The sequence below is a fragment of the Solea senegalensis genome, linkage group LG6 (assembly GCF_019176455.1).
Source record: "Solea senegalensis isolate Sse05_10M linkage group LG6, IFAPA_SoseM_1, whole genome shotgun sequence".
Classification (NCBI taxonomy): domain Eukaryota; kingdom Metazoa; phylum Chordata; class Actinopteri; order Pleuronectiformes; family Soleidae; genus Solea; species Solea senegalensis.
The window spans coordinates 22,614,955-22,642,943 of NC_058026.1; the positions used below are offsets into that span (position 1 = coordinate 22,614,955).

The window sequence follows — 27,989 nt, forward strand, 5'->3', positions numbered from 1 at the left end:
GCTCCTCCTTAAATGCTGTAATTTGAGCTGAGGGCTGGTTTCACACACACACACACACACACATAGAGAGACAGCCCATTTCCTCCACAGATGATGACAAAGTACTGGCTGTTTATCCTGAGAAGAAATTAGGTGAAAGGTTTAAAACATGAGGACGTCTCTCTGCCACGTTTACTTGGTAAATGTATGTTGTTCTTTTTTTACTATAATTCTCTTGATCAGAAATCTATTGTTTGTCTATTGCTTGTATTTGTTTTACTTGAAAGCAGAAATCCAGACGCCAAGTCTCACTAGTGTTGAGCCTGATTAATTGATTTGAATCAGATAATCTCATTACACTGATTAGTCACTCAATCAATCAATCAATCAATCACATTGGGCAGGCTCTGTGTGAAATACAGGAGCTGGGCATCTGGCTGCACATCTGCCAATAACAGCAGAGGCTCCAGTCAGATCTGTGCTGCTCAGGTTAATGATTGGCTGTTTATCTCGTACTTAGTACTTGAGCGTGGAGTTTGGAGTCTGCCCTCCTCTCTGATAAAACCTAATAGGAGCTGCTTGGTCTTGCTTTGCCGTTCCTTTCCTTTTCTTTTTGCGTCTTCAGCCACTGACTCTGTCCTTGTGCCGGTTTTGATCCATCTGGCTGCAGAGAGAGGACACACACCATGCTCACTCTTGTTGTGTTCTTGCTTTGTGCAGCCTCTTCTGTCTCAGCTTCTGCCAAAGGTGAGTGAGTGGATGACATCATGTGTCTGTTTCTTTTTGTGTGGGATGTGTGGAGGCAAGAGGATCCTGATCCTGGTGAAGCTTGAGAAGCATCTACTTCATATCCATCCAAAAATGCAAGGGGACTAAAGTCAGTATATTAATATTAATAGTGAAACTAAAAGGTAAACGTGGCTTGTTGTTTTGCTGTCATTCTTTGATTAATTCACGTATGTTTTATTTATTGAATTCAGCTCCACGCCCCTCAGTGAGTGGTGATGAAATCAAATAGTGACACGTCACATTGTCTTTCCTCATGGCCTAATGTCTTATCTAACAGAAAGCCTGTCATGTCATTAATGGACAGAGGAGATTTTTTTCTTTATCTTCTCATTCTCAGAACACACCCAGTGTTTCTGTCACCGCAGTATAACCCTGAATAATCCTGAAAAGAGCTTTTAATATCACTGACAAAACTGTGTCTGGGAAGCTTAAAAAGTCAGAGGTTGTTTGTCCCACAGTAAATATCGTTTAATTTAAACCACAGGTCTCAAACTCTGATTTCATGCAACCAGTAATAGAGTTATTTCTGTAAAATGAATAGTATTTAGCATCATGAATACATTTTATTGTAAACTATATATCATACAATATAAACGCAAATGTTTTTATTTTGAAATTCTGTGAAATATCGATGGAAAAAGAATATTAACCGTCTCTTGACTGGTCCTCTACTGACCAGACTAGATCATTTGAATTTTAGGCCCTTGATTTAAATAATTTGCTGTGTGTGTTTGTGTCATGTGGTTTTTTTTTATGAATGGAAAGCAGCCTCGGCTCATCGTGGTTTATATTTGTATGATTTTCATGATAAAACAGTTTAAATTGTCATAGGCTTTCAGGGCTGCGAGGTTGAGTTCTGCCATAATGACACTGACTGGTGATTAATGATGTCACAGTGGAACGTGTGGCTTTGAGAAGCGTCTCACAATGGAGATGAAGACTTTGACATAGGAGACTCAAGCCCTCACTTAAATGACGATGAATGAAAAAGTAGAGTCTTAAGAGCAACGCCAACAAATGTGGAGTTTTAATTCATATACATGTATAAGGATATGCTGACAAAAAATACTCTACTATACTATCACAGCTTTGGCTGTAAATAATTACCTATTAAAATGAGCATTTTGGTTCCGTATACTCACTTTAAACAATATATCTGTTGCAGTTTATCTCCACACTCCATGGTGTGATAAGAGCAGCAGCTCACTGTGTCTTCCTCCAGCACCAGTCATGTTTATTTACTGTACCTGCTTTGTTTCTTCAGGTGCTGCTGGACTCCGGCTAAACAACAACCAGCTGTACAAATTCAGCTACAGCACAGAGGTGCTGCTGAACAAGGCCAAGGGGTCAAAAGAGGGCAGTGCTGGCTACAGGATTTCAAGTGATGTTGACATCCACCTGGTGTGGAGAGACCCGAGCAGCAAGGATGACCAGCTGATACAGTTGGCGGTATGTCACTCCAGTGATTCCCAATTAATATACTTTTAATAAAGGATAATCCACAGTTAAATCTCCGTGCTCCAGTTTCCACGGAGCAGCTGGTGGTGTGTTCAAAGGCCTGCAGGCTTCTGTTGAAATGAATGCGTCGGTCTGTGTTGAATTAGATCTCAAATGTGAGGATCGAGCCTGTGGCCCATCGGGAGGCGAAGAAGAACGTCCTCCATGGATCGACGTCTGAGGGCGTGTTGGGGAAGAGAAATCTTGCTGCTCTGACAAAACCTTTCTTGGTGCATCTTAGAAATGGAAAGGTAAGGTTATATTTTCTCCATCATTATTTTAATATTAAGTTGAAAAAAAGTTGGCATTTCAAAAATGGCATCTTTATGCTGGTGTTATCAGTGCAGATGTGTGTCTTTTAAGTGGGGATGGGAATTGGTGCCGGTCTGATAGAATTGTGTCTCCTATGAAATAGCACAAATGTGCTGTTTACAGCTCCTTAAATGGTTTAAAATGACTGTATCGGACTAATATTGGTATATCAAGTTTGTGATATCAGTATTGGCATCGGACACAAAAAAGTGTCATTGCTGTTACATTACATTACATGTCATTTGGCAGACGCTTTTAACCAAAGCGACTTACAATGTTAAACATAACAGATTATATGATTATATATATACAACGGATTATATTTTGATAAATGTTGACATGGTAGGAACAGTATTGATGCATGAACATCATATGATATCCTTTGGAAAATCAGACTTTGGTCCCTTCATTTCTTTCGTCTTTGTCATGGAACTAATTAGTTGACAGTTGTACTGCAGTGATGACGCTGGCAGGGAAAACCCCGACACACACGTGTGTGTGTGTGTGTGCAAAGGTCAGCAGGTTCAGAGGGTGAACTGATGAATGAATTCATCAGTGAAAGATTTGATTTGACTTTGGGTTGATGGATATGACTCATGTTATAGTCGTGAGATGTTTGAGTCAAAACCTCATTATCTGTCTTTCATCACAGTATATGATCACATGTACATGAGGAAATCTAATTCAGATTTTTGGAAAACACTGCTTTATGTTTTTGATCACATGTTGGTTCACTTTAGAATCAGAATCTTTTATAATTTTTGATATAAAAGCTGAAATCAACATCAAAAAGTGGCTTAAGTTGAACTTTTAATTGAATGTTGACTGAGAGTGTGGGTGCAGTGTGAGCGACACGTGAGGGAGAGATCAGTGTTGTTTGGTTTATTTATATTAATGGCCGGCTGTGGCGGGACAAATACACAGAGTGGCGTTGGTGGACGCTCTATTTATGGTGGTCCCATCTCATGTTGTGGTGAAGCGCCACAAATAAATGACATTCTGTTTGAGACTGGGAGAAAGTGAAGGATGATGTAATGGGCTGCTTTCTTCACTCAAGGCCGGGACACAGAGTCATTATTGAAGCAAAGGGAAAACGTCACTGCTCAACTTTGGATCTGTTATTAAATAGACTATGACAAATTTAAAACATGTGCATTGATGTGTGCTGATGAGTTAATGGACATATATCTTATACAGTAGGATGAGCCATTTAAATTGTCATGCATCAATACTGTTCCATGTGTCCAATATGTGCCAGTAAGCACAGTCAAAGGTATGTTAAAGAAGTTTTTAATGGCAACAACAATAAAAAACAACATTTGTTTGTATAAAGTATTATTATACATGTTTTAGATTCAGCATCTGCCTCCAATATCCAAGATTAGCTACATTCTAATTGTAGCTGCGCTTCATTCTTTCCATGTGCTAATACCAAAGTATTTTTGTTTTGTTTTTGATCCGCACTTCAAAGAATATATGTCATTTTCATGTGTAAAGTACTGTAAATAGTCTCTGATGTCATGTATCTGTACACAAGTGTGTGAGGGGAAAAGTGACACCCTGGAAGCCCTTGTGAGTTGCAGCACGTAGGTAGGCGTGCTGCAACTCACTCAGCGGCTACATCATCCACAGTGCCTGTGACATCTGTCCATGCATTGTCTTGAAACATGAAATCCAGTTTAACATTCAACATTTCCTTCCACACGTCTGCTGTAGACGAAAGCATTTTATTCCTACTGGGCCGAACCTGCACCCATCAAAAACATGAAACGAGGACTGGCCAGTTTACTGCAACTGCAGCTCAACACGGGGAAGGTTATCGAGGTAAAAGGCATCATGTTTCTCCTTTGTTTATTTCGAAGTACTTATTATACCACAGGACTCAAACTTGCCACAAACACAAACCATATGTGGCCCTCCAATCCATTTCATGTAGCACCACCTCCTAATATGCATTGTTCCATATTAACACACTTTTATTTTGAAATTCTGTAAAATAAAATAAAATTATTCACCCAATAACAAACACAATAAAAGGTTTCAATCGTGTTGTAATGTGGTATTTACATATATTTACAATACTGATTGCAGGTAGAGGATGCTTTATTTTGTGTATTTAATCAATGTCTCCCAATCGTCCTTCAAATGTGTAATATTCCTCTTTCTTTGTTTACATTTTCTAAGGCAGCTATAACGTTTTGACTCATGTCTTTGAACAGAATGACGTGTCTGGAAGGTGCATCGTCGACTACAAGGCAGAAAAAGGTCAAGTGACAAGGGCCAAGAACTTGGAGCTGTGTAAGACTGCCGAGACTGGATTCACCACGCACAATCAGGTCAGTCAGCACACACACACACACACCTACACCACCACGCTACAATATGAACGTCACTGTCTCAAACATAACATCCCACTGTGCGTGTCCTTCCCTCAGATCTTGGGTGTGAACAGGAAATCCAGGTCTGTTACGGTGTTCACACTTGAGGACGGTTTCATCCGCTCAGTCGTGGCTGAAGAATTTCACTCACTGGCTGTTGGCGTTCGCAGCTCTGTTGCAGCTAAAGTCGTGTCCAGGTAAATGAACAAAATGTCTTATATATGTCTTATATAAACAGTGTTGTAATGTAACAAAGTAAAAATGCTTTGTTACTGTACTTAAGTATAACATTCACATATTTGTTCTTTCTTTATTTATTTATAGTTTTTACTCCCCTACATTTCCTCTAACTCTCTTTGTTACTCTTTACTACCAAATAAAATCAGAAGAAGAAGAGTTGGTATTATGGTCTGTATTTATATCATGCTTTTCTAGTCTTGATTCATTCACACCCTGCAACATGGGTTATGTGTCTTACTCAAGGACACACACAGACGAGCCAAGACAGGAATTGAATCCACAACCTTCGAGTTGAAAGACAACTCACCCAGCCACTGAGCTACCATGGCTCAATCCTTACACCTCACTTTTTTAAAAATTGCTTTTGATACTTGAGTACAGTAAATGTCATATACTTTAAGACTTTTACTTCAGTAATATTATAAAAAGTGACTTCAACATCTACCAAAGCCATTTTCTGGTAACATACTTGCACTTTCGCTCAAGTATCCCTTTTATGTACTTTAGGTGTATTAGCACATTTAATCCAAAAATGTCCTCTTCTATCAGGCAAACCCTCACAAAGACAGGCTCGGGAGCTGGACCGCTGGAGGCTGCTGGGAAAGATGTCTCCGAGGTTGTCAAGTCAATTGACGGCAAACTGGCAGCTGTTGGTATTGTGGCTCAGACGGCCAAAAACCAGTGCAAGGGTTGTCCATCAGTGAGTTTACGTTCATCATTATACTCATAAACAAACATTGTTGCCAGGTTACAGGTATCATTTTACCCCCTCAAGTAAAGTTGGCTCAATTAGAAATTGGTTCTCACCACTAGTGTTTCTTCACTAGTCAGACTTACTTTAAAAATATCACCATAATTCACATAATTCTCAGTGAAGGCTCATATCATGGATAATGATGGTTAAGAAAATGAAAGAAATGAGAGAAACAAAGAAGAATTTCCCCCCTTTTTTCATTTCCTCTGACTGATTTTGTTCTCATTGTTATTTCCCTTGTTTTATATAATAGTATGGTTATTCTGTTATCACTTTGTAACATCAGGTTTATTATCACTTATCACTTCCATGTCATCATTTTTAACTGTACTATAATTGTTGATTATACTATGCCTGTTTTACATTACAGGCATAGTATATTAATACTATTATTAATAAATGATTGCTAAACTTCAGGATAATAAGAATTATTTTATTACTTTTATGAAGTTGCATCGATATTTATGCACACTGTTTTAAAATTTAATGCACTTGTTTATCAGCGCAACTTACTGAGCTGATTCCCACTTTACTCCAAAACAAATCTTGAATAGTACTGGTCATAAACAAATGGGGTGTATTTTTGCACAGCAGTTATTGACTGAAGACGATCTGTCCTCTAACCCCCCTCCGTCCTCTGCGTTTTTCCTATTAGCTTTTTGATCATTGGCAGACTGAGAAGAAGCAGCTGGAGCCAGCGAGCCTGTCCAAAGCCACGGCTCCTCGCAGCTTCCTGGCCCTCATCCAGAGCATTAGGAAGGCGTCCAAGGACGAGATCCTCAAAGTGCTGAAGAGTGCCAGCAAGACCTCTCTGTAAACAAGCTCCACCTCTTATTTACTCCCTGCTCTTTTCAATGAGTGCATGTTTAAAATATCAGCATTCAAGAGAATTAACCCACTCTCTTTTGTTTCTTCCTGCTGCGACCAGACCTCAGGCGGTGGATGCTGTGACCTCCTCCCAGACCACGGCATCTCTGGATGCTATGCTCGAATTCCTTAACTTCACGGATGCCACAGGTTTTGTCCTGCAGGAGAGGTTCCTGTACGCGTGTGGCTTTGCTTCACACCCCAATGAGCAAATGCTACAGGCTCTGCTGGTGAGAGTCATACACGACAGAACTCACATCTTTTCCTATTTCTTTGCACCCCAGTGCTTCTTGATCCTGGTCCTCAGGGACCCGCCACCCTGCATGTTAGATGTTGCCCTGCTCCAACACACCTGATGTAAACGGCCAGCTCGTCTTCAAGCTCTGCAAAAGCCTGACAACGACCCGTTCAGTTGAATCAGGAAACTAAAACATGCAGCACAGTGGGTCCACTGCATTAAACCACGTAGGAGTGCTGCAGTGTAGTTAGTGGCACATTAAATGAAAAGATGTGGTTACACATAAATAGTGGATGTCGTTCTCCTGATAATCCTTAATGAACAAATATCATATATCAAATATCACAAATTCTCCATACAATATGTGCTGCTTTTTATTAAATTTAATTTCATCTTTATTAGCACAGAGATGTATACATGAATACAAATAATTCTACATCATTAGCAGGATTAATTGGATGCCTACAGCCATCCAGATGAAATCCACTTTTGCCCAAAGTATATACAGTATATCCTTCTTCTGTGTGGCAACATGTACAATATGAATAAATGATAGACAAGGATGTCTAAACCAAATATCAGGTATCATCCCTCTTAACCCTTTAAACATCTCTAAGTGTACAAAAAAGAAAAATACAAACACATCATGTTACAATTCAAGGGAATAGTTCAGTTTCTCCTTTTTAAATACAAATTATTGTGCACAGTAGTGTTTTGATTTGGTTATAGAATTGTGGAATATTAAGTCCCAAGAATAAATCAACAAAACCAAGTCATAAGGGAACATCATTCAGCATGCAACAAGCACAAAATGTCTGCTGAGCATTTTTCTGTAAGAAGTTCAAGGGATCAGGCCTTTTTTACTGGAACCTTCTGTTCAGGACCAATCAGCTCCCAGGATCCCCGAGACACTCACACACCTTTAAACATGCACACCTGCAACCCATCACACTCTCACACACACACACACACACACTGGAAAAGGGAAGGCACGGCCCTGGTGTCATAACACAACTATTATCTACTTCTGCCAATGTCTTTCAATGATAAACTCTGAACATTAAAGTTATATATTCCAGCATGCAGCAATATATTTATACAAGTTTTAATCAGAATTGTTTTCTTTTCAGGGCATTTCTAAGGGAAAGATTGGCAGCAATGACATCAGGGAGACTGTGGTGATCATTATGGGAGCCCTGGTCCACAAACTGTGTCAGAAAGGAGGCTGCAACCTGCCGGTAAAACCTCTAAGAAGATAAATATAAATGGATTTGAAATGTTAAAGTAACACTATGTAGGATTTGGTCTTGGGGGCCCCTGCAGTTGGTAACTGGTATTGTCACAGTAGAATGATACCGGTGAACTCTGAAGCAGAACGTCTAATGTCTTCAGACCAAGTAGCCTCTATTACAGCATCATCAAAATAATCTTGGAGACATTATTTAAAGGTGGAAATCCAACATAGTGCCACTACAAAATAGGGAGTTTTAAGTTGAATATTGAGTTGTTTCACAGTAATGGATCAAAACAGATTGTGTTCTCTGTTGACCTCTCAGACAGTGGTGAAGGTGAAGAAGATGATTTTGGAAGGCCCTGACAGCACACAGGTTGAGTCCGAGGTCCAGATGTACCTTCTGGCTCTGAAAAACTCACTGCTCCCCGAGGCCATTCCCATTCTCACCAAATATGCCGAGTCAGAGGTTGGAGCTTACAGCACCATCGCCCTCACGTCCCTGCAGAGATATGACGTCAAACTCATGACAGACGAGGTGTGTTCACGTTAATAATATGCCAATTTATTAGCACGTCACAGAAAAACTGAAAGCGATGTACTTCTTTGTCGTCTCAGGTCAAACAGACCGTGAACAGAGTTTACCACCAGAACCGACGGATCTACGAAAAGAGCGTGAGAGTGGCTGCTGCCGACGTCATCCTCAGTAGCAACCCCTCGTACACCGAGGTCAAGAATCTGCTTCTGTCCATTGGAAACCTGCCCCATGAAATGAACAAGTACATGATGTCAAAGATCCAGGACATCCTGCGCTTTGAGATGCCTGCCAGGTGTGTTGAGGACACATGGGACATTCAACACAGAGTCTAAGTCAATGTCTGACAACTGCGCTGCAAACCTTGGGCCATGTAGTAACTTTTTTCCTGCACTTTTCAGCAAAGTCATCCGCCAAGCTATGAAGGACATGGTTTCCCACAACTACGACCGTTTTGCAAAAGTCGGGTCATCATCTGCATACTCAGGATTCATGGCTCGTAAGTAATCGACCATTAATCTCCAAAAAAAGAATGTGTACCTTCAATTTATTATTAACAATCTGAAAAAAATATGTAAAAAAAACGGATACTTAAACTTCAGCACATGAATAAACAGACACATCCATTCTGTGCAGAATCTGCTGATGTCACCTCCACGTACAGTTTGGACATCCTGTATTCAGGCTCCGGCATCCTGAGGAGAAGCAACATGAATATTTATGGTGCTAGTAAAGGAGCAGTACTGCATGGACTACAGGTATTTTGATTATATAAGAACTCTGAATTTTTCCAGGTAGTGCAAATGTCAGAAATCCCAGAAAACATCAGTTGGATGTTCCTCTTTCCTGCTAGGTGGCGATCGAGGCTCAGGGCATGGAGTCACTGATTGCTGCAACTGCCGACGAGGGCGAGGAAGAACTGGAGTCGTTTGCCGGGATGTCGGCTCTGCTGTTCAACGTGCAGCTGAGGCCTGTCACCTTCTTCAGGGGTTACAGTGACCTCATGTCCAAAATGTTCTCCATGAGTGGGGAGCCCATAAATGTAGTGAAGGGCCTCATCCTGCTGACCGATCACTCTGAGGTAAGAAGTTACGAATGTGTGACACAGTTTTTTTGTTTGTTTTTATGGTCAGAAATCAAATCTGACCTTCCCCATGTACATTATTATCAGTAGCTTGTTCAATTTCTGCCAATAAACCCTCCTGGGATTCACTTGATCTGCAATATTCATATAAAATATCAGAAGCACTCGTATGTACATGTATATATAATCTGCTGCACATTGTTTCGTAAACGTGACTCAAATTGGAGTAACATTGTATTTTCAGGAACATGGAACAGGAACATGAGGGATAAAAAAATAGTGATTGGCACCATTCAGTTTTTTCTCCCCCTCTTTGGTCTTGCAGGTCATCCAGCTGCAGTCCGGTCTGAGGGCAAATGCAGAGTTTCAAGGCGGGTTAGCCATTGATATCTCCGGAGGCATGGAGGTCAGTCTGTGGTACAGAGAGTCCAAGACCAGCGTCAACAACAGGTAGAGTCCAGGGACAAACCTTTAACATACATGTACATGCTGTGTATTTGGGTCACAAAGTCAAGAGCTCCAGAGGAATGATAAACTATCTCTCATTGTCAAGCACAGTATGTACAAAATAATCTAACACAGGGTAAAGGCCATTGTGATAGACAATTCCTAGAAAACAACCTTTGTCACAGCTGCAAATAGATTTGTGTTGATGGTGGATCCATGTGAGCTATAGAAACATCGTCTGATTCAATAGTTCCAGCAGCTCACTGGCCGGGCTCCAATATTGTGCCTCACACCTGTCTCATTTGTAGACTTTTGTGGATATGACATCAGCGCTGTCTCCTTCTCTATTTTAAAATGTTGCAGTTAATAAACAGCTCTGGCTGCTGAAAGTGGAGCACATCATCACACCAGTGTCAGTGGCACTTACAGCATCTAGTGCGAAAACAAGCAAGGGGTTTTAAACATTAACACGTGGTGCGATTTTCCTTTGCACGACAGGGCAGCGTATGCAGAGACACGCATTTAAAAACATCGTTCATCTTGCTTGGTCCGATTTCTGCAATTTTAACATGTTAGGGAATTGGGAACAATTGGGAATGTACAAAGAAAGAAAGTCTTTTTGTTTACAGCCCTATTGCCACATAATTACCCTTGCATAGGTGACACATCATTAATAGATCTATATCCCAAAGTTCTTGCAAAGTGAGGATTTATAGGAACCTACAGGGGTTCATCTTTTTTGAGCAGCTTTACAGGAAATAAAAATGCAAGAAAGAACTCTCATATTTCTATTTTCTTGCTCACTGTTTGTATTTGGGCTTGAGGATGATTTGACCTGCGTGTGCAGGGGGGAGTGGCAGAGGCAGGTGAATGGATCAGCATAGTTGTACCTCCTTCACTCTGATAATAGACCGGCAGACTAACTATAGAAACAGAACAAACCACACTGGCATCTCTGCTGAGGCAATTCTCCATGATCAAAGTTACAGGGCGTATTAGTATTAGAGATTTACTGTGCCACTGAGCCACTGGTGCAAATGCATTACAGACTGGTTTGACAGAGAGTTAAAGACTGCTCTGTAGTTTTAGTTTAAAGGATTTGCCTTATTCTGAATAACCAAAATAAAGTAGCTTTCACCTGGTATCTATCTATTGTCTCTGAAGAATAGGACCTGTGTCCTAACCAGTGTCTTCATACTGCTGTGTCTTGTGAACAGGAACTGACTCTTAAAAGGCAAATTAGACTAATGAAAGTGATATAATTATAATTAAATTATGGTTTTGTGATTTTAATATACTACCTGTGAGGACAGTGTCAGTTAGGTAAGTGTCCTTAACAAAATAAAACAACTTCTGGACCACTTAGTGATTTTATACCATAGACCTGAGGTGCCAAACCTGCGGCCCATGGGTCACATGCGGTCCTCCAGTCGATTTCCTGGGGCCTACCACTTAATATCAAGTTATAATGAGTTATTGATGCAAAGATTCATTTTACATAATGAATACATTTTTACTTTGAGTTATATATTGCCCCATATCAGCACTTTCGTTTTGTTATTGCAATATCAGATGATGTGATATCATTTCACTTGACTGGCCAGATCCCCCCTGCTTTAGACTATAAATGAATAAATAAATGAATAAAACATTTGACAGAACGTCTCAGGTGTCACATATTGTTTGACCAGTTATGCCAGTCACACTGGAGTCACTTACTGTATGTCTCATGCTTTATCATCTATTGGGAACATTGTTTACACAATTGACATCGTTTTATGTTGAAGAAGAGCAGAAACTAGTGATTTAGATCTTTGAATCCTCAGGAAAATGTTTACTGGCATCATAAATCAAGTGGGAATTGGCTCATAGATTCAGATTCAGGGTTCTTTTTGCGACCATTGAATTTGCCCCCTCGTGGTTAACTGCTCCTTCTAAGGCTTCACTTTTCACTACATCTATTTTATATTTACAGTTTTTGTATTGTACTGTATTCAGACGACTGTCTCCATAGTCAAAGTCTATCTTTTTTTTTGTTTTTTCAAGAAAAACAGCTCAGAGTTCACAGTTTTGCCTGATGTTTTTACTTCATTGTCACTTGTTTGTGCTTACAGAGGAGCACTGGTGGTCACTGGCAACGTTACTGTGGACATGGACTTCATGCGAGCAGGTGTGGAGGTCAGCTTTGAAACAGAAGTCGGCCTGGATTTCGTCACCACTGTCCAGTTCTCTGATTATCCCTTCTTGGTTTGCATGCAGATGGACAAAACTACGTTCCCCTACAGGTACTACAAAAAATTAATTCATAGTACTTTTTCTTATTGAATCAACCTAAACAAAAAAACCTCATTTGTTGTTTTTTAATATTCTCCTTTCAGTGAACACTTGAGCAAATATGAAAGCCTGTCATCGGGGAAGAATGTTGTACAGCGTAAGAGCAAGAAGACGCAGGTCTCTGGCTCTGAATTCCCTCTTCACCAGGAGAACTCAAACATGTGCAAGAAGGTTTTTGACTCCAGCTGGTAGAGAGGCCATGAACTGTTCAGGGGGGAGTTGAACACATCCAGAAAGCTGTCACATGGCAGCTGAAGACAGAACACTGGTGAATGTTTATTTTTTTTTTGTTTACATTCCTGTGAGTATTTAAGTAATTTTAATTTGACATTTTCTCAGAAATCTGGAATTCTCATTGCCTTTTTAAGGATTTCTTTTCAAATGTATTTATGACAGGCACATACAGGATGTATGTTTTACTTGATGTGTAATACTCAGCAGAGTAATCTAATCTAAAGTAATTTAGCCCAGTGCAGTTACAGTACAGGCGTACACCACATGTAAATATCACACAGGGGATAATGGATTAACTCAGGGTTTCTCAAACCTGGTCCTGGTGACCCACCGCCCCTGGCTAGAACACACCTGATTCAAATGATCAGCTCATCAGCGAGCACTGCAGAAGCCTGATCACGACCCATGTATTTGAATCAGGTGAAACATCTAAAACATGCAGGGCAGTGGGTCACCAGGACTAGGATTGAGGGAAAATCTGGATTAGTTTACCTATGAACAGAAATGCTCCATTCAATCAACATCCTTTTTTGCTGTGAAGGAGCAATTGAATGTTTTGTGTCACTGTATCCATCCATTAATCCATCCACTCATCCATCAATTAATCTGGGGTCAGGTCATGTGGTTATTTGTCAGTTGACTGTCTATCAAAGTGAATCCATCAACACTTGAACATATTTTTTGTACATTGCTGTAATTGCTGAACTTGTGTTTCCATATTCAGGGATCAGTGTATTAGAATTTGGAAATGATAGTCAATAAATATGCACTGGAAACACTCGAGAACAAACGTGTGACTAATGCAGTTAATAGTGAAATATAACTTCTCTCCCTTTCAAGGTTTCCTGCAACACTTTTTCATGCCATTGTCTTAAGCAGAGCTGCTTAGACCATACAAGTGCTGTGTATAATGTCCTGCCCTTTGGTTGATCAGAGAGTGCTCATCTTACACCAAGTGCTTATTTTAGATCCAGTGTAAGATGTAGGGGGTTAAGATTTTTGAACATCAGCCTAGAATGAACAAATCATAGACTGGATCTGGGGGGGTGGAGGTTTTTCGTGTTTTTATGTTACCTGAAGGCACCATAGTTTCTCATATAGGGGTATTTACAATGTGCAACGACATAGATGACACAAAATCCACCACACTGACACTCCTTTCCAACAATGGGAACATCGCAATTGTTTTTCAAGTTATTTGAGTAATTACTTATACTGAATTATGGCATTTATCTAATGTAGAAGCAGCCATACTGCACCCAACATAATACTGTTATGTCTACATGTGGCATTACAAACAATGGAGCTGCTGTACTGGCTCACTGGATGCTATTTCTATTGCTGGTCCACCACTTGTTCCAGACTGTAATATCTACTTATTAGATGGCTTGTGGTGAAATTGTGTGGATACATTTTATGGTTACAATTTTGTTTAAAATGTTCTCATAAAAATCAGCAAATTATCCTTTTCATAATAACATTACTTTAAACACCGTTGGATTCATGCAGCTGCTAAAATAGGTGAACTGTTAGTTGTGTTGACAGAAAACCAGTGATAGTTATTTCCTTTAAATTAGGTTGAGATAACTGATGTTATTTGAACTTCTGATTTAGACTTGTTGGACAAGCCTCATTTATGTTTTTGGACAAACTGTACCTGCATGGCCTAAATGCAAAACAACATGTTGACCCAGGTGAGGCTATTAATCTTGATGTTGTCAAAGCCGTGACATCAGAACCCCTGCTGGCACTCAAACACAACAACTGGGCCTTAATGTAGATTCTTTAGAAACCACCAAGAGCAGCTGGGGGCGAACCAGTGTCTGCCAGTCTCGCTGCATCCATGGCAACCAAATAAACACAGCGGCAAACTGTCAGGTTAAACTTAAGCCTCAGCCCGGGTGATGTTTCAGTGTCATCGGAAAGCTAACCTTGCAGGCTGGCAGATGCCAAATGTGTAAGTCTGGTGGCATAAATCTGTTTGATTACCTTTGACCCATGTCATTTCTGTGTTTTCAGTGGTGAAACCTTATCAGCCATGTATCAAACTGCAGACCACCACAGCAATTCGGGTCAGAAAGGAAATAAATCACATAATGAAATGAAATGACGGAATGCGAATGCTCAGAAATAGTCATTATCACAATCAAAATCTACACAAAACTATTAATAATGAACAAGTTGTGAGGGATGCACATTAATGATGTGACACAGAACTGTCCCTCCATTTAAAAAAAATAAATTATTAGTCAATTTTATATTTTTGCAACACAAATCAGTTATTAAAGTAAGTTTCTTGTGGATGATTTGATACGTCTATTCTCTGTTTAACATCAGCAACTATCTCAAACTTGACTTCATAGTAAAATGGATTAAAAGATCAATAAACGAGGTCCACCACAATGTTCAATACAAGCGGCAGCAAAACCCTGACATTACGGTGATTTAAATTCATGAAGACAGGCGTGTTCAGTTGCTTGCATTTTGAATTTATTGCAAACATATGTAGGCTTGTCGGTCTACATTACACACATTCATCACAGTCATTACTTTCAAGTGAAGTAAGTGCAAACACAGCACTTACTCGTCCTTTCAATGTGCCGCTCTGCTGTCGTCCTGACCTCTTGTCTTTTTCTGGGGCAGCCATGCAGCACAGTCACAGAACATACAGTACAATGTCACTTTTATGACTGTGCTTTCATTCACTTCTCTGCCCTTTTACTTTCTCTTATCCTCACAAACTTAACGCACTTAGCTCAAACCATCTCACTTTCAGTTTCCCATCTTTCCTGATACAAAAGCAAGCAATAACACAGTCACTTCCCCATATTTAATCTCAAAGTCAGCAGGTTTGTAGGTGGACACCTGGAAGAATGTTTTAAAACACATGATATTACCTATGTTACAGTGCATCCTTGGGAGAAATCCATCAGAATCTATTGCAAACGATTCACTTTACAATAAGTTTACATACATATAGTCGTGCTCCTGCTGTCACCAAGGGTTACACCCATTCATTGCGGTCACGGTTGGCAACAAAATAGTGACAATCCAAGTGCATTAAGTACAATGTTATTATTCACAGATAAAGGTCATACAAGAAATGAATATTATCCACAAAAAAGGGTTCTGTGTATTTAGGACAACATCATAATCGCTGGTTTATTGGAGCGTACAAATTTAAATATATATTTGTGAGTGACACAATCATTTTCACAGGGTTTCAAAATGATATGTAAATGTATTAAAATAAATGATCTGAAGTTAGTAAAAGATGCTTTTTATATTTTTCTACCTTTGGTATGTTGCTGTTCAAATAAATACTTTCAGGAGGTAGACAATCACATCCTTCAAAATTGAAACTCCAAATAAATATTTGACTTGCGTTGCTTTTAATTGCCTCGGGGGGCAAATGAATTTAAAATAATAATTTAAACACAATCATTTACAATGACAGCAGGTTATGAATTCAATGTACAAAGTTAAATTTAAATGACACTCTCCTCTCGAAATCTGTTAAACTTTGCAACAGCAAACCATGTCTGACACATGCAACAACAAATCTTCCAAATCACTGCATGAATTCATTATGTACTTAACTGATAAGGGCTTTTTTTTCCACAGAGGTTTAATAACATGTATTTTACAGGATGAAGGTACACAGACTGACCAGCAGCTCCAAATACCTCTAAAATGTATTTAGTCTTAAAATGTGCCAAAAAATAGCTTGATTCCTACATGATATGCTGTCATAACTGAGTCAAGTTAAGCATAGTGAACTATGATGCTCCAGTTCATATTCAAAAGGAAACAGGGCAGGAAAACAAAAGGACTTCAGTGAACAGAAAGCAGGATTGAAAAACGACTGTATCATTTGAATAATAATAGAAAACTCAGACGGAGGTCAGGTGGTTTACAGGGAAAATGACACTGCTGTGTGTAAAGCACAGAGTCACACTCAGCACATGTACGCTCCGCCCTAAAGTAACATGACTCCTCGTTGTATGACCACAGAAAGTTGAAATTCCCTACATAACTCACAGCCACACACGCAAACACATTCATACACACTCTCTCTCTCACACACACACACACGCACTGACTCCCATCTCATTACACAAAAGTGTAAAATAAACTTAGACCAGTAGAGGAAGTTATCCCCTAAATGTCTAAGCTGGCTCTGACTCATAAGACCCAACAATACTTAATGACCTTAAGTATACACTGTTAGACCTGAGTCCCAGCTCTGTTACTCATCAACACACATGGTGTGTTTCTCTTTTCTCTTTTCTTTAAGGAGCGTTGCAGTTAAAAATGTAGCAAACACAGATTCATACGACACCTCAGTAGGTCAGGTATTTTCAGCTTTTTGTGAGTCACCGCACGGATGACGCATGTACTTTAGGTCGAAGATGAGCCACCGACTCTTAAAAACATGGAAATGTTATTGTGACTCTGAAAAAAGTGATGGGGGAGTGTAGTGGTGTGACACATTTCATTGTCTATTTATTTAACCTGGCCAGTGTTTGAATCCTTTTCTGACTGAAGTTACTGTAAAAGAAAAGATGATGTGATTCCACATTTCCCATCAAATTTGATCAATTCAGTGCATGTGGTCCCTGACTTTGACAACAAGACTGTGTAAAATACACTTTGAATGTTGCATTTACATTTTTGTTTGAATTAAAGTAACACTATGTAATGTCTAATGCACAGCGGCCACAGTAAACCTGAGAACCAAACACTGGATATTAATATTACATTAAATGTCACTTTATTTACAATTTAGAGTCATTTAAAGACATCCCAATGGACAACATTACCCAGAGCCATGGATTAATTATTGAACTAAATACTGAATCACAAGATGCTGCCAATTGATTCCGCTATAGCTCCAAAAAGTTATAGTTAGCTATAGTAAAACTATATTGCAATAGCCTATCTTTATGGCTGCTAACTGAGCTGTGCAGCCCATTCCACAAAAATAGGGATGCACGATATTGGAATTTTTGCCGATATATCGGGAAAGCATCTTTCCTTTTAACTGCAGAGGTAATTTAGTCTCTTCTGTAGTGAAATTAACATAACATTTGTCATACTCATGTCACAGCAAATGTGGATATAAAATGTCTTTACTGTGCAAAATAAAAAGCCATCAAAAAAAAAAAACAATAGTTGTAGAAGGTGCTAGCATAGAAGTTGAGTAGGTAGCAGCTTTTTTTCATTCGTCATATCTTATGTGATGTTTGCCAACATTTTAAAGGCAATACTGTATCTGCTAATACTGATATTGTGCATCTCTACACATAAATGTTTTCATTAGTGTATTATTGTAACTCATTGTTATTGTTATTTTTTGTACACATAAGATTCTCTGCTTTTTAACACAAGATGAAAAAACACAATCATGTTCTGGGACTATAAGGGCTTTTGTTGTGGTGCTACATTTGGCCACTGGGATAAACTGAAAGCAAGGCTATGTCACTAGGATGCATCCAGCTTTTTATAAATCCATGGTCAGGAACAGGAAACAACAAATGTTGCTTTTTAGGTTCCACTGTGACAGAAACTAACTGCTATATCAAGCCAGTCACTGAAGTGCCAGGAGCAGCCAATCATTTCATACCAAACAGGAGAGACTGCTGGTGTTAAGGAGAATATTTTGTATTGTTGTTTCATAGACTTGATTTCTCATAATAATAATAATAATAATAAAAATAGTAGTAGTAATAATAGTGGTTTGATACTGAGTTACACTGAATTGTAAAAGAACACTTGCCTTGTTTCCTTTTGAATAGACAAACAGCATTTCAGCAGCGATTCATGTTCTACAGAGCAACTGAATGGAAAGTATTTCAAAGCTGATTTATATAGCAACATGGCAGAGCATCAACCAGCGCATGTGGCTGAATGCCTTTACCCTACAAAGTGCTGCAATGCATAGATGATACAGTCATATGTCTGCTACAAGGATAAACAACACAACAACACAGTGAGGGGGGGAGGCGGTTGTCCTGTGGCGTGGAGGGACGACGGGGGGAGACCACACTTACGGTGAGTGAATGCAGATTCTGCGCAGGAGTAGTCTGGAAATCAAGAGGAAATGAAAAGTTAGATGGATGCAATGTATTTATGGATCCTCTTCGTTCTGGAGGCCACTATGAACCACTGTGACTTTTCAACTTGTTCTTCCTGGTTCCTGCGAACCAGCTGACCCTGACCACGTTCAGCCAAATCGCTTTTGTAGCACACAACTAGATTTGTTTACGTAGGAGTGCAGGAGGTCTGCGGACCTCACCACCTCCCTCTCCCCATTTAAGAAAAAAAGCAGAGGGGGGAGGGGGCTATAAAAAGTTGACCCCATCTCAGCCCTGCAGACTTGCTTCCAAGCTGGAGCTGCAGCCGCATCTGATCTCCCTGAGCAGCTGTCCTCTCCCTGCATCAGCACAACAAATACTTTACATTGCCTGACCTTTCCCTCCTGCATCACTATCTCGGCGATGCCTCCATGTCCCTCTGCCCCAAACACCAACCCCTCCCACCACCACCACTAATCCATGTCCTTACACACACACACACGCACACACACCCTCTGTGTTCCCTTTCGCACCACTACTCAACCCCACGCGAGGCCTCTGCCTGCCACACACACCCGGCTGACATGTATCCCTCATGCTTATGCAGTTGTATTATTGCTCTGACACATTAGCTGCGAATGGGCTGTAACTAGTTGTGAGTGAATATTTTAAAGGTAAATGAGAAACTGAAAATTGACTTTGGGAATGATCAGAATGAGGCTGCTGCTTCTCAGAAGCCAACGACATAAGGAAACTGTTTGTTTTTGTTCTTCTTCATGTCATATCTGATATTTTGTGCATGTATTTTTTGGCTCACTTGGTCATGTTGAGGTACTGATTTATGACTTGTCTCTTCTAAATTTAGGCTTCTCAAATTGCTCACTGAACGGCGTGCATCTAATCGATCACTGGTAAACACAGAACATTACAGCGACACTGACGTTCTTGTACTTAAATTGAGAAAAAAAACGCTTTATTTCTTATAAAAATCCTAGTAGGGAAACCCATACTGTGTCCATAATACATTGCGTTTCAGTTGCAGTGAAGCTACTTTTTCAAAACTCTTCACACAGTCTGCATTGCCAGCATGCATCCCATAAACACCTCGACATCTCACCTCCAAAACCTTTTCACACATGTCTCAAAATAAGCTCATTCATCCACAACATTGGACACAAGTCTGACGCAAGAAGCAAACACTAAACTACAAACTACTCAAAACATTTAGATAAATCAGTATTTTACTATGGAATAAGATATTGAGTGTACTATACTGTAAACTTGTATACTTGTATTTCATTATCTGATATTATTTTCTATAGATTTCAACGTGGCTGCAGGTAAAATGCACATTTTCCCTATAATTGTGGTTTGATTGGGTCTTTATTTATTTGTTTTACCAAAGTGTGCTAGCATTTGAAATAGCATATATAAAATATATAAAAATAAAACTGCAAATGGACCACTTTAATAGAACAGATGTGATTAATGAGATCATTAATGTCATTACTTACACCTGTTCTTTCCTGCTGTGACACGTCAAAATGTCTGCCATAAAAACTTCTATTAAAGGTGCTATTTTCTCTCTGCTGCTGAACACGCTCTTATCACCGCCACCGAGTACGTGCTGCTGCTGACGGTTACTGGCCAAGAGCCTCGGCCATGTTTGGGTTCACAAGACAAGAATTTTTATCACACTTGCTGAGCCGAGCTGATTCTTTACAGCAGACGGAACCATAAAGTGACTCACCATCGAAAATAACATGGGGCTCGTTAGCATAGTTAGCTAGTTAGCATGCTAACACCAGCACAAGTCGAGCAAGTAACGGAAAGAGAAGCAAAACAAAAGAGTTCAAGTTGAAATCTGATTAGTTTGGAACTCACACTGTGTTCTCGTTCTGCTGTTTTCTGTTCTGTTCTAGTATTGACTTTCCTGTTCTGTTTTAGAAATCACTGTTGTTCTCTGCTTCAGTTGTTTTAGAACTTGCTGTTCTCATAGATTTATAACTCATTGTCCTGTTCTGTTTTGGAATGCACTTGTGTCCTCTATTTTAATCTTTTTAGAACTCATTGTTGTATTTTGACATAGTTTTAGAACTTGTTCTTTTTATAACTTCAAACTCAAAGTCTCTTAGTTTTAGATCTCGTATTTTGTTTTAATAGTTTCATAACACGGTTGTTTTCTCTTTAATCTTTATAGAACTCATTGTTGTATTTTGTTTTAATAGTTTTAGAGCTTGTATGTTGTTTTAATAGTTTCATAACACGGTTGTTTTCTCTTTAATCTTTATAGAACACATTGTTGTATTTTGTTTTAATAGTTTTAGAAGGTGTATGTTGTTTTAGTAGTTTTAGAACTTGTATGTTGTTTTAATAGTTTCATAACACGGTTGTTTTCTCTTTAATCTTTATAGAACTCATTGTTGTATTTTGTTTTAGTAGTTTTAGAACTTGTATGTTGTTTTAATAGTTTTAGAACTCACAGTACTCCAGCTGTTTTGGAGTTCACTCTTCTAATTGTTAAGAACTTGCTGTTCTCATGGATTTATAACTCATGTTCCTGTTCTGTTTTAGAACACATTGTTGTGTTCAAGTTGTTAATAATCCACTGTTGTTTTCTGTTCTGTTTTAGAATTCACAGTTCTTCTCACTTCTCAATGTTTTAGAACTCACTGCTGTGTTCCGTTCTATTTTTGAACTTAATATTGTTCACTCCCCTCCTTGAAATGCCACCATATCATGGTTGAGAGGTATGAGGGCCCTACAGGAGCTACTCTATGTTCTCTGCTATAGTAACTGTTGTTGTGTTTCCCCCGATTAGACCTCATTTTAGGACTGTGATATATTTTTGCCGGATTGAAATGTGACTCTGTTTTGCTGCACCTATTAGATTTTATCACCACGCAATAGCTTCACTGGTTTATTGGCATCATGTACAGCCAACTTCAAGCTGAGCAGAGGTCTAATCAGTGACAAGCGGAAGCACGTATGCCGCTCTGCCAGGCCAAAAAAAGTTTATAAAGATTACTTTACTTGTTCACAACTTGTTTTACTAACCAAATTAGTTTTACACTCACACGCATTCTGAATTAGTATGCTAAAATGTTACTTTTCAACAGAAGTACTACCGACTTGTTCTTTGTATTGTTTACATTAAAAGCTGTGGATTAGGTGTATTTTTGGGGGAATTTTACTTTGTGAAAAAACAAATCAGCCAAACTATAAAATGCCCGTTTCTTTTTAACCAATAAAACAAAAAGACTTGATCTGTTGATTGAGGATTTAAAGTCAGCGTAAAGAATCCTTCACAGGGAAATGACATGAATGAGGAATGAACACGTTAGAGAACTGTAATGCTATCTGAGTAATTAAAGCATTTTACAACACTTGCTTATGGAATAACTTGAAGTGAGGTGTCACAGTTTCCTGTGACACTTTAAAACCTGAGAATAAACCATGTAAACAAACTTGTCTCTTGCTGTTAAAATAGCCCGACGGTGTGTAATGCAGAGAAAAGGGAACCAACTTGCCATGGGCCACGGCTGAAAATCTAATCTCACACCAGGCCCAGCCTGAGCTCAGTGGAGTAAAGTTACCTGTCATGAAGTTGCTGCAAGTCTATTAACACTGACATCTCACTGCTGCCGTATCCAAGCACTGATTCTGCTTTATCGACATTTACAACAACAAAAGGACTTGAACGGAGTTCAGTTCTCCTTATAAATAAATTCAACTGCAAACTTGCATTACAAGAGTTACAATAAATGGTAGTTAACCAGAACATAGTGTACATTTCCCTAGGGAATGCTGCTGTTGGGTTGTACACTGATCTGTGCGTGTTCTGTCTTACCTACTTTTGCTCTGCCCAGAACAAGTTAAACATTCCACAAAGTATGAAAACTAGGAACAAAATTCAAACAGTAGCAAGAATGTCTTGAACAAGTCGAATGTTTTCATTAGCAAATTGTTGAATTTGACTGAAAAGTGTAGGAGATAATAACCATGGATATGATGTAATAATGATAATAATCATACAATGAAAACTGGGAAACATTAGTTGGAAATGCAGACTTAGGAATCCCAAAAGAAGAGGTTAAAGGTGATCTAGGTGTGTGCCCATCATTCACACCAAACGTCATGCTACGTTAGTGCACACTTACGTATAATGACATATCTTCTTGGTCATCGATGCTCCACCACAAAGCTCATTGTTGTTCCGTCAAAGGAAGGAGGCGCGATGATTCTTGGACCTTGTTGTGTTGTGATGCTGATAACTGGCTTCCTCTCAGAGCCGGCTCCACCTCCTCTGCAGCTCACAGGTAGCTGCAGCGCCCCCTGTGGAGCCTCTCCTGTTGCGCTGTAGTACACGCTCTCTGCACCTGCTGTGCTAGTTTCCAGCCTAGGACTTCTGGCGTTTTTTACCTTGTCTACACCTGCGTCCTCAGAGTGACACGGAGAGTGTGGCAACACGGCTTGAGCTGGGAGCGTGGGCGAGGGGATGAAGCTCGGGTAGATCATGTACGAGGGGGTGTAGGCTCCTGGGCTCAGTGTCACAGGTGACAGAGAGAGAGGCACAGGTGTGACAGGTGCCACAGGTGAGTGGGGCATGGGTACATCCACATACTGGCCTGTCTCAGGGTCAAACAGTCGCTTTGTGGTGGCCTGTATGGCAGTGTCCACCAGGTAATAATGTCCTGTAGAAGGGTCCAAAAGCATCTTGCGCTGACTCTGTGGGAAGGGTGACGCAGTCGGGTCAGAGGAGGAGATGGACGTCACCTGCTGTTGAGTTTGTGGCGCTCTTGTTGCTGCTGCAGCATGATGGTAGATGCTTGCAGCTGGATAATCCATGATTAAAGGAGATCTTTTCCGCTCAGGTGTCTGGGAGTCACATGTGTGGGCTTGACTGACATGTAAATGCCCCTCTGTTGAAGCAGGCTCCTGATTCCGCAGTGGGATTTCGCTTGTGTACCCCTGCCCTGGTATGGTTAAATAGTTCTCTGAGTCTGAGCCCCCTTGTGTGACGGTGGGATTAGTGGGAATGATTTTGACCTTTCCCTGCTCCACCTGGATGTGTTTTGTGGGCTCTATTTTTACCGACAGTGGAGCCGCTGGTGCTCTGGAGCTTTTCATAGTTGATGTTTGCAGTACAGAGCTTTGTGGAACAGAGTTATTCGCTGAACTCATGCTGACATGTGCCTTGTTGTTGTTGCCAAAATGAAGAACACTTCTGTTACTGAATGTTTTACTCTGCTGTGTCTTAAAAGTGTCACTGGTAAACGGGACATGTATGACATTTGCAGCTCCTTCTTTCTCCTGTGCTTTTCCTGTTTGTGTGGTGTGAATCAAAGCCTGAGGAATCCTGTCAGTGTTGGTCGTCTCCAGCTGCTCTTCTCCCTGCTCCTCCCTGGCGATGAGTGAAAGCACGTGGCTGCCCGCAATAGGTTGTGGGGCTTGAGTTTTACGCTTCCATTCATTTCTATCAAAAACATAAAGCTGCTCCATTGTTTTGACTGCAGCTTTAATCTTCTCTATTGCAGCCTGTTTTGGTATTGCAGGCTCATTTCTCCTCTCTGCTGTCTCACCTGTGAACTTGTCCTGCCTCTGTTTTGACAGTGGTTTGGTGTCAGTACTTGACTGAAAGTCTGACTGGTGTGTGGTCTGACTGATTCTTGCCTCCGCTTGTTTCTGTGATGTAGCGTTTGTTTTCACAGAGTGGCATTTGATCACAATAGGAGAAGTGTTGGAAAAATGTTTAACAGGTTCCATTTTGCCCTTTTCCTCAGTTTTATCAGCTGCTGTGGAACGCTTACTCTCACTTTTATCCAGAGACACAAAGCGATACGAGCTTTTTACCAATTTACGCACATCCCTGACACGATATATCGGTGTTTGAAACTTGCATTTGGTTTCTCTTACGTCTCTGACTGCGAAATTAGGAAATTTATCTGTGGCAGATAAAATGTGGCATTTAGCATCACCTGCTGTCCTGAACGTGTTAACGGAGCTATAACTTATTTTTGGGGTTAAAAGGTTGGCAATATTCAGTGTACAGCCTTTATTCTCTTTCACACTTCTCAGATGTATTTTTATTTCAGGTCTTATTCCCGTCTCCATTTCGTCTTTACCTATTATTTGTCCATTATTGCCGGTTTTGAACTGACATTTCTGGGTTCCTGTAGCAGGTGTGTGGTTTAAGCCTTCATTAAAACCCCTCTGTCTTGAAAGAATCTGCCAGCTTGGAACAAAAAGCAGTTTTGTAAGCATGCTGCTGGTGTCTATTTCCTCCTTTGCAGTGGACTGAGTGTCACTTACAATTGTGTGTGTTGCCTCCTTTGCAGGCTCTGGCTCATCTACTTTCAGGGAATCAAACGCACTACTCTGACTGTGGCTGAGCTGGCCTTTTGGATGCCCATGTCCCTTGTCTGACTCATCTGGTGGTTCTGTGCTTTTCTGTTGTTCTGAAACTCCACAGGAACTGGGTCGGCTGCCGTCCAGGGACTGATCATCATTTGAGTAACCACTCAGTCCTGAGCCTGATTCTGACGTTTGTCTTAGCAAGCCTCTGCCCAGGCTCCTGTCTGAGGACAGCGCTGGATGTCTGTTACAGGTTTGCCCCCTTCCCAGTTTGCGCTCCTGTTCAAACTGCATCTTTTTAGAAATCACATTTTTCAACAGACTTGATGCACACGTCGCCCTGTTGTTTGTGTCCCCGTCGCTTTCTGTGACATGATATTGACGATACTGTGCTCTGGACAACACAGTCCCACTGACCTCACTGGATCGTGCATTTATGGAGGATTTGTGACGCCTGGTTCCGTCAGGTGCTTCTGCGTTACAGTGAACATTCAGCGTCACCCCTCGTTGTTGTGACTGAACTGGATCTTGCACTTCGACCTTTTTGCTAGAAGCTTGTTGAGGAGTTGTTGTCTTATTCACTGTGTGCAAGTTGGTTTGAGGAGCTGTCGTGTCGGTTATGAACTCGCCACGCCTCTCAGTGTCCACGCTCTTATTCATTTCCAGCGTTGATCCGGGAGTCTTGTGCGCAATTACGCCCCGCTCTTTTCCTTCATAATTCCAATCCACATAGGCCGACCATTTATTTAGCCCATATTCCGACATTGATGATTCACTAGAGGTGCTGAGATTAATGGCATCGAAGTATGGACGCGCCAAGCTCCGGAAAGACTTGGCAGTTAAATTGCGCACCTCTTTATCGGCGTCATCCAGCTCACTGATGGAACTGGACGCTTCGCTGAAATATTCATTAATATCATTGCGTCTCAGTTTGGAAGCGAGGTGCTGACGGCCTGGAGCGGGGATGAAATATGGGACTGTATCGCGCAGGGGCCCCACCCTGGCGCCAGGGCTCCCGGGGCCACCGACGGGCTCGTTCGCTGGTCTTGAGGTGGCTTTTATTGATAAGTGGATTCCCCCTACGTGTGCGTCCTCGCTTTGGTCTTTGCCAACGCTTTCATCTGAGCTGGCGCATTTGTCCCAGTCACAAAGATCACTCTCCTCCTGCTCGGTGCTGACAACTTCTCCGCCAAGATTAGACTGCACTTTCGCCTGGCTCCTGCTCTCCTCTATCAAAGTGCCCTCATGCGTTTCATCGCTTTCAAAAGAAGCGTAATCCACAAAGGAGTAAACCAGATTGTCGTCCTCAAGCTCCCAGCAAGTCCCGCGCCCCAGGTCGTAATCGACATCGTGGTCGAGCTCGGTAAGCTGGATCTCGTGCGTGGTGATGTAGTGAGACTCGTCCTGCACGGTGTCGGAGCCGCACTGGTCGGACAGAACCACGCTGGCTCCGTCGTCAGACTCGGTTTTGCTGTTCAGATACATGTCCGTGTAGCGGAGCTCATCGCTCTCACTGCGCACATTCTCGCTGCAGTCACTGGGGTCGAGCTCGGCCTGGAGCTGCCTGTCATTCTCTGAATCCTGATCACTGTTGGCAACTTTGGTCAGAGTTTCCAGCGGGGGCTCACCTGAGACCCATCCACGCGTGTCCACGGTCCCCGACCTCAAACTGTCGCACTTGATGACAGACAGCTGGTTTCCCTCGCCAGTGAAAGACACTTTCACTGTCCTTGTGCCGTCCGTCGGTTTCATGTCCAGGTCCACATAGTTGGACTCCTCGCTTCTTGTCTCGCCTTTGCTGTGCGCGTGTTTCTTGTCCTTGTCCCGTAGGAGCAGCTTCCTGTGAAGTCCGGTGTCGTCCAGGTAAGTGAGAGTTTCCTCCGCTGCCTCCATTTAGTCCGGTCTTACCGTCAGGTGGTCCTCGTTTACGATGTTATCCTGACACAGGACGGAAAACTCTGCGGGCTGAAGTCACGGGAGAGGAAGGAGGCAGGGGAGGGTGAGGGAGAGAGAGAGAGAGAGAGAGAGAGAGGAGGGAGGGAGAGGATGGGGGGAGTCCCAAGGAAAATCCCATGACGATTTCCCAAAGATGTGGAGAGGATTTCTTACACTTTGTGAAGCACTTCCAAAGTATCAAGATTCAGCACCTGTCCCGGAAGAACAGCTCCTCTCCATTACAAGCCATTAAAATGAGCCGTTCACTCCAACGACATGGGCTTGGTGGGTCACATGAGAGGTTTTCCATTGTTCCCCAGCCAAGAACCTTCAATAGAGAAATAGTACACACATATGAAATATGTGTACATGATCGTATACCACACTCAAAGAAAACAGGGTGTCTGGAAGATGTTTTATTTTGTTTTAGGGAAATAAATTCAAGTCTGTTACTCACTGAACTTTCTGTGCTTTGAAGAAACTTTGAAGAAAGGATTATTTTATGTTTATTTTTTACAGGACCTTTCCGATTGTGAAAATCACTTCACCCTGTCCCTCATGTCCTCTTCTGTGACACCAACTGCCCATTGCTCTCCTTCACAACATCCATGTACCTTGAGGCAGCACCTAATTTCAGAAGAACTGGTTAAGTTTATAGCTAAGATTAGGTTAAAGTCAGGGTTAGTTATGGTTAAGGTAAGGGA

At 41.0% G+C, this 27,989-nt stretch overlaps 2 protein-coding genes across 2 annotated transcripts; one reads left to right on the plus strand and one right to left on the minus strand.

Annotated features, from left to right (window-relative positions):
* The first annotated feature begins 227 nt into the window (after positions 1-227).
* On the plus strand, positions 228-13,758 carry LOC122771331 (microsomal triglyceride transfer protein). Its single transcript, XM_044028852.1, has 18 exons — positions 228-726; positions 2,033-2,217; positions 2,373-2,516; positions 4,294-4,401; positions 4,797-4,913; positions 5,013-5,152; positions 5,745-5,895; positions 6,605-6,762; positions 6,878-7,046; positions 8,185-8,292; positions 8,611-8,823; positions 8,904-9,115; positions 9,222-9,319; positions 9,457-9,578; positions 9,674-9,901; positions 10,230-10,354; positions 12,466-12,636; positions 12,730-13,758. The coding sequence occupies exons 1-18, from the start codon at positions 666-668 to the stop codon at positions 12,875-12,877; spliced, it is 2,658 nt and encodes an 885-aa protein (XP_043884787.1). The 5' UTR covers positions 228-665; the 3' UTR covers positions 12,878-13,758.
* A 1,629-nt stretch (positions 13,759-15,387) lies between these two features.
* LOC122771330 (uncharacterized protein C4orf54 homolog) lies at positions 15,388-27,292 on the minus strand. The gene is made up of 2 exons (XM_044028851.1): positions 23,157-27,292; positions 15,388-19,005 (listed from the first exon to the last, which is right to left on the minus strand). The coding sequence occupies exon 1, from the start codon at positions 27,241-27,243 to the stop codon at positions 23,179-23,181; it is 4,065 nt and encodes a 1,354-aa protein (XP_043884786.1). The 5' UTR covers positions 27,244-27,292; the 3' UTR covers positions 15,388-19,005; positions 23,157-23,178.
* Positions 27,293-27,989: the final 697 nt, after the last annotated feature.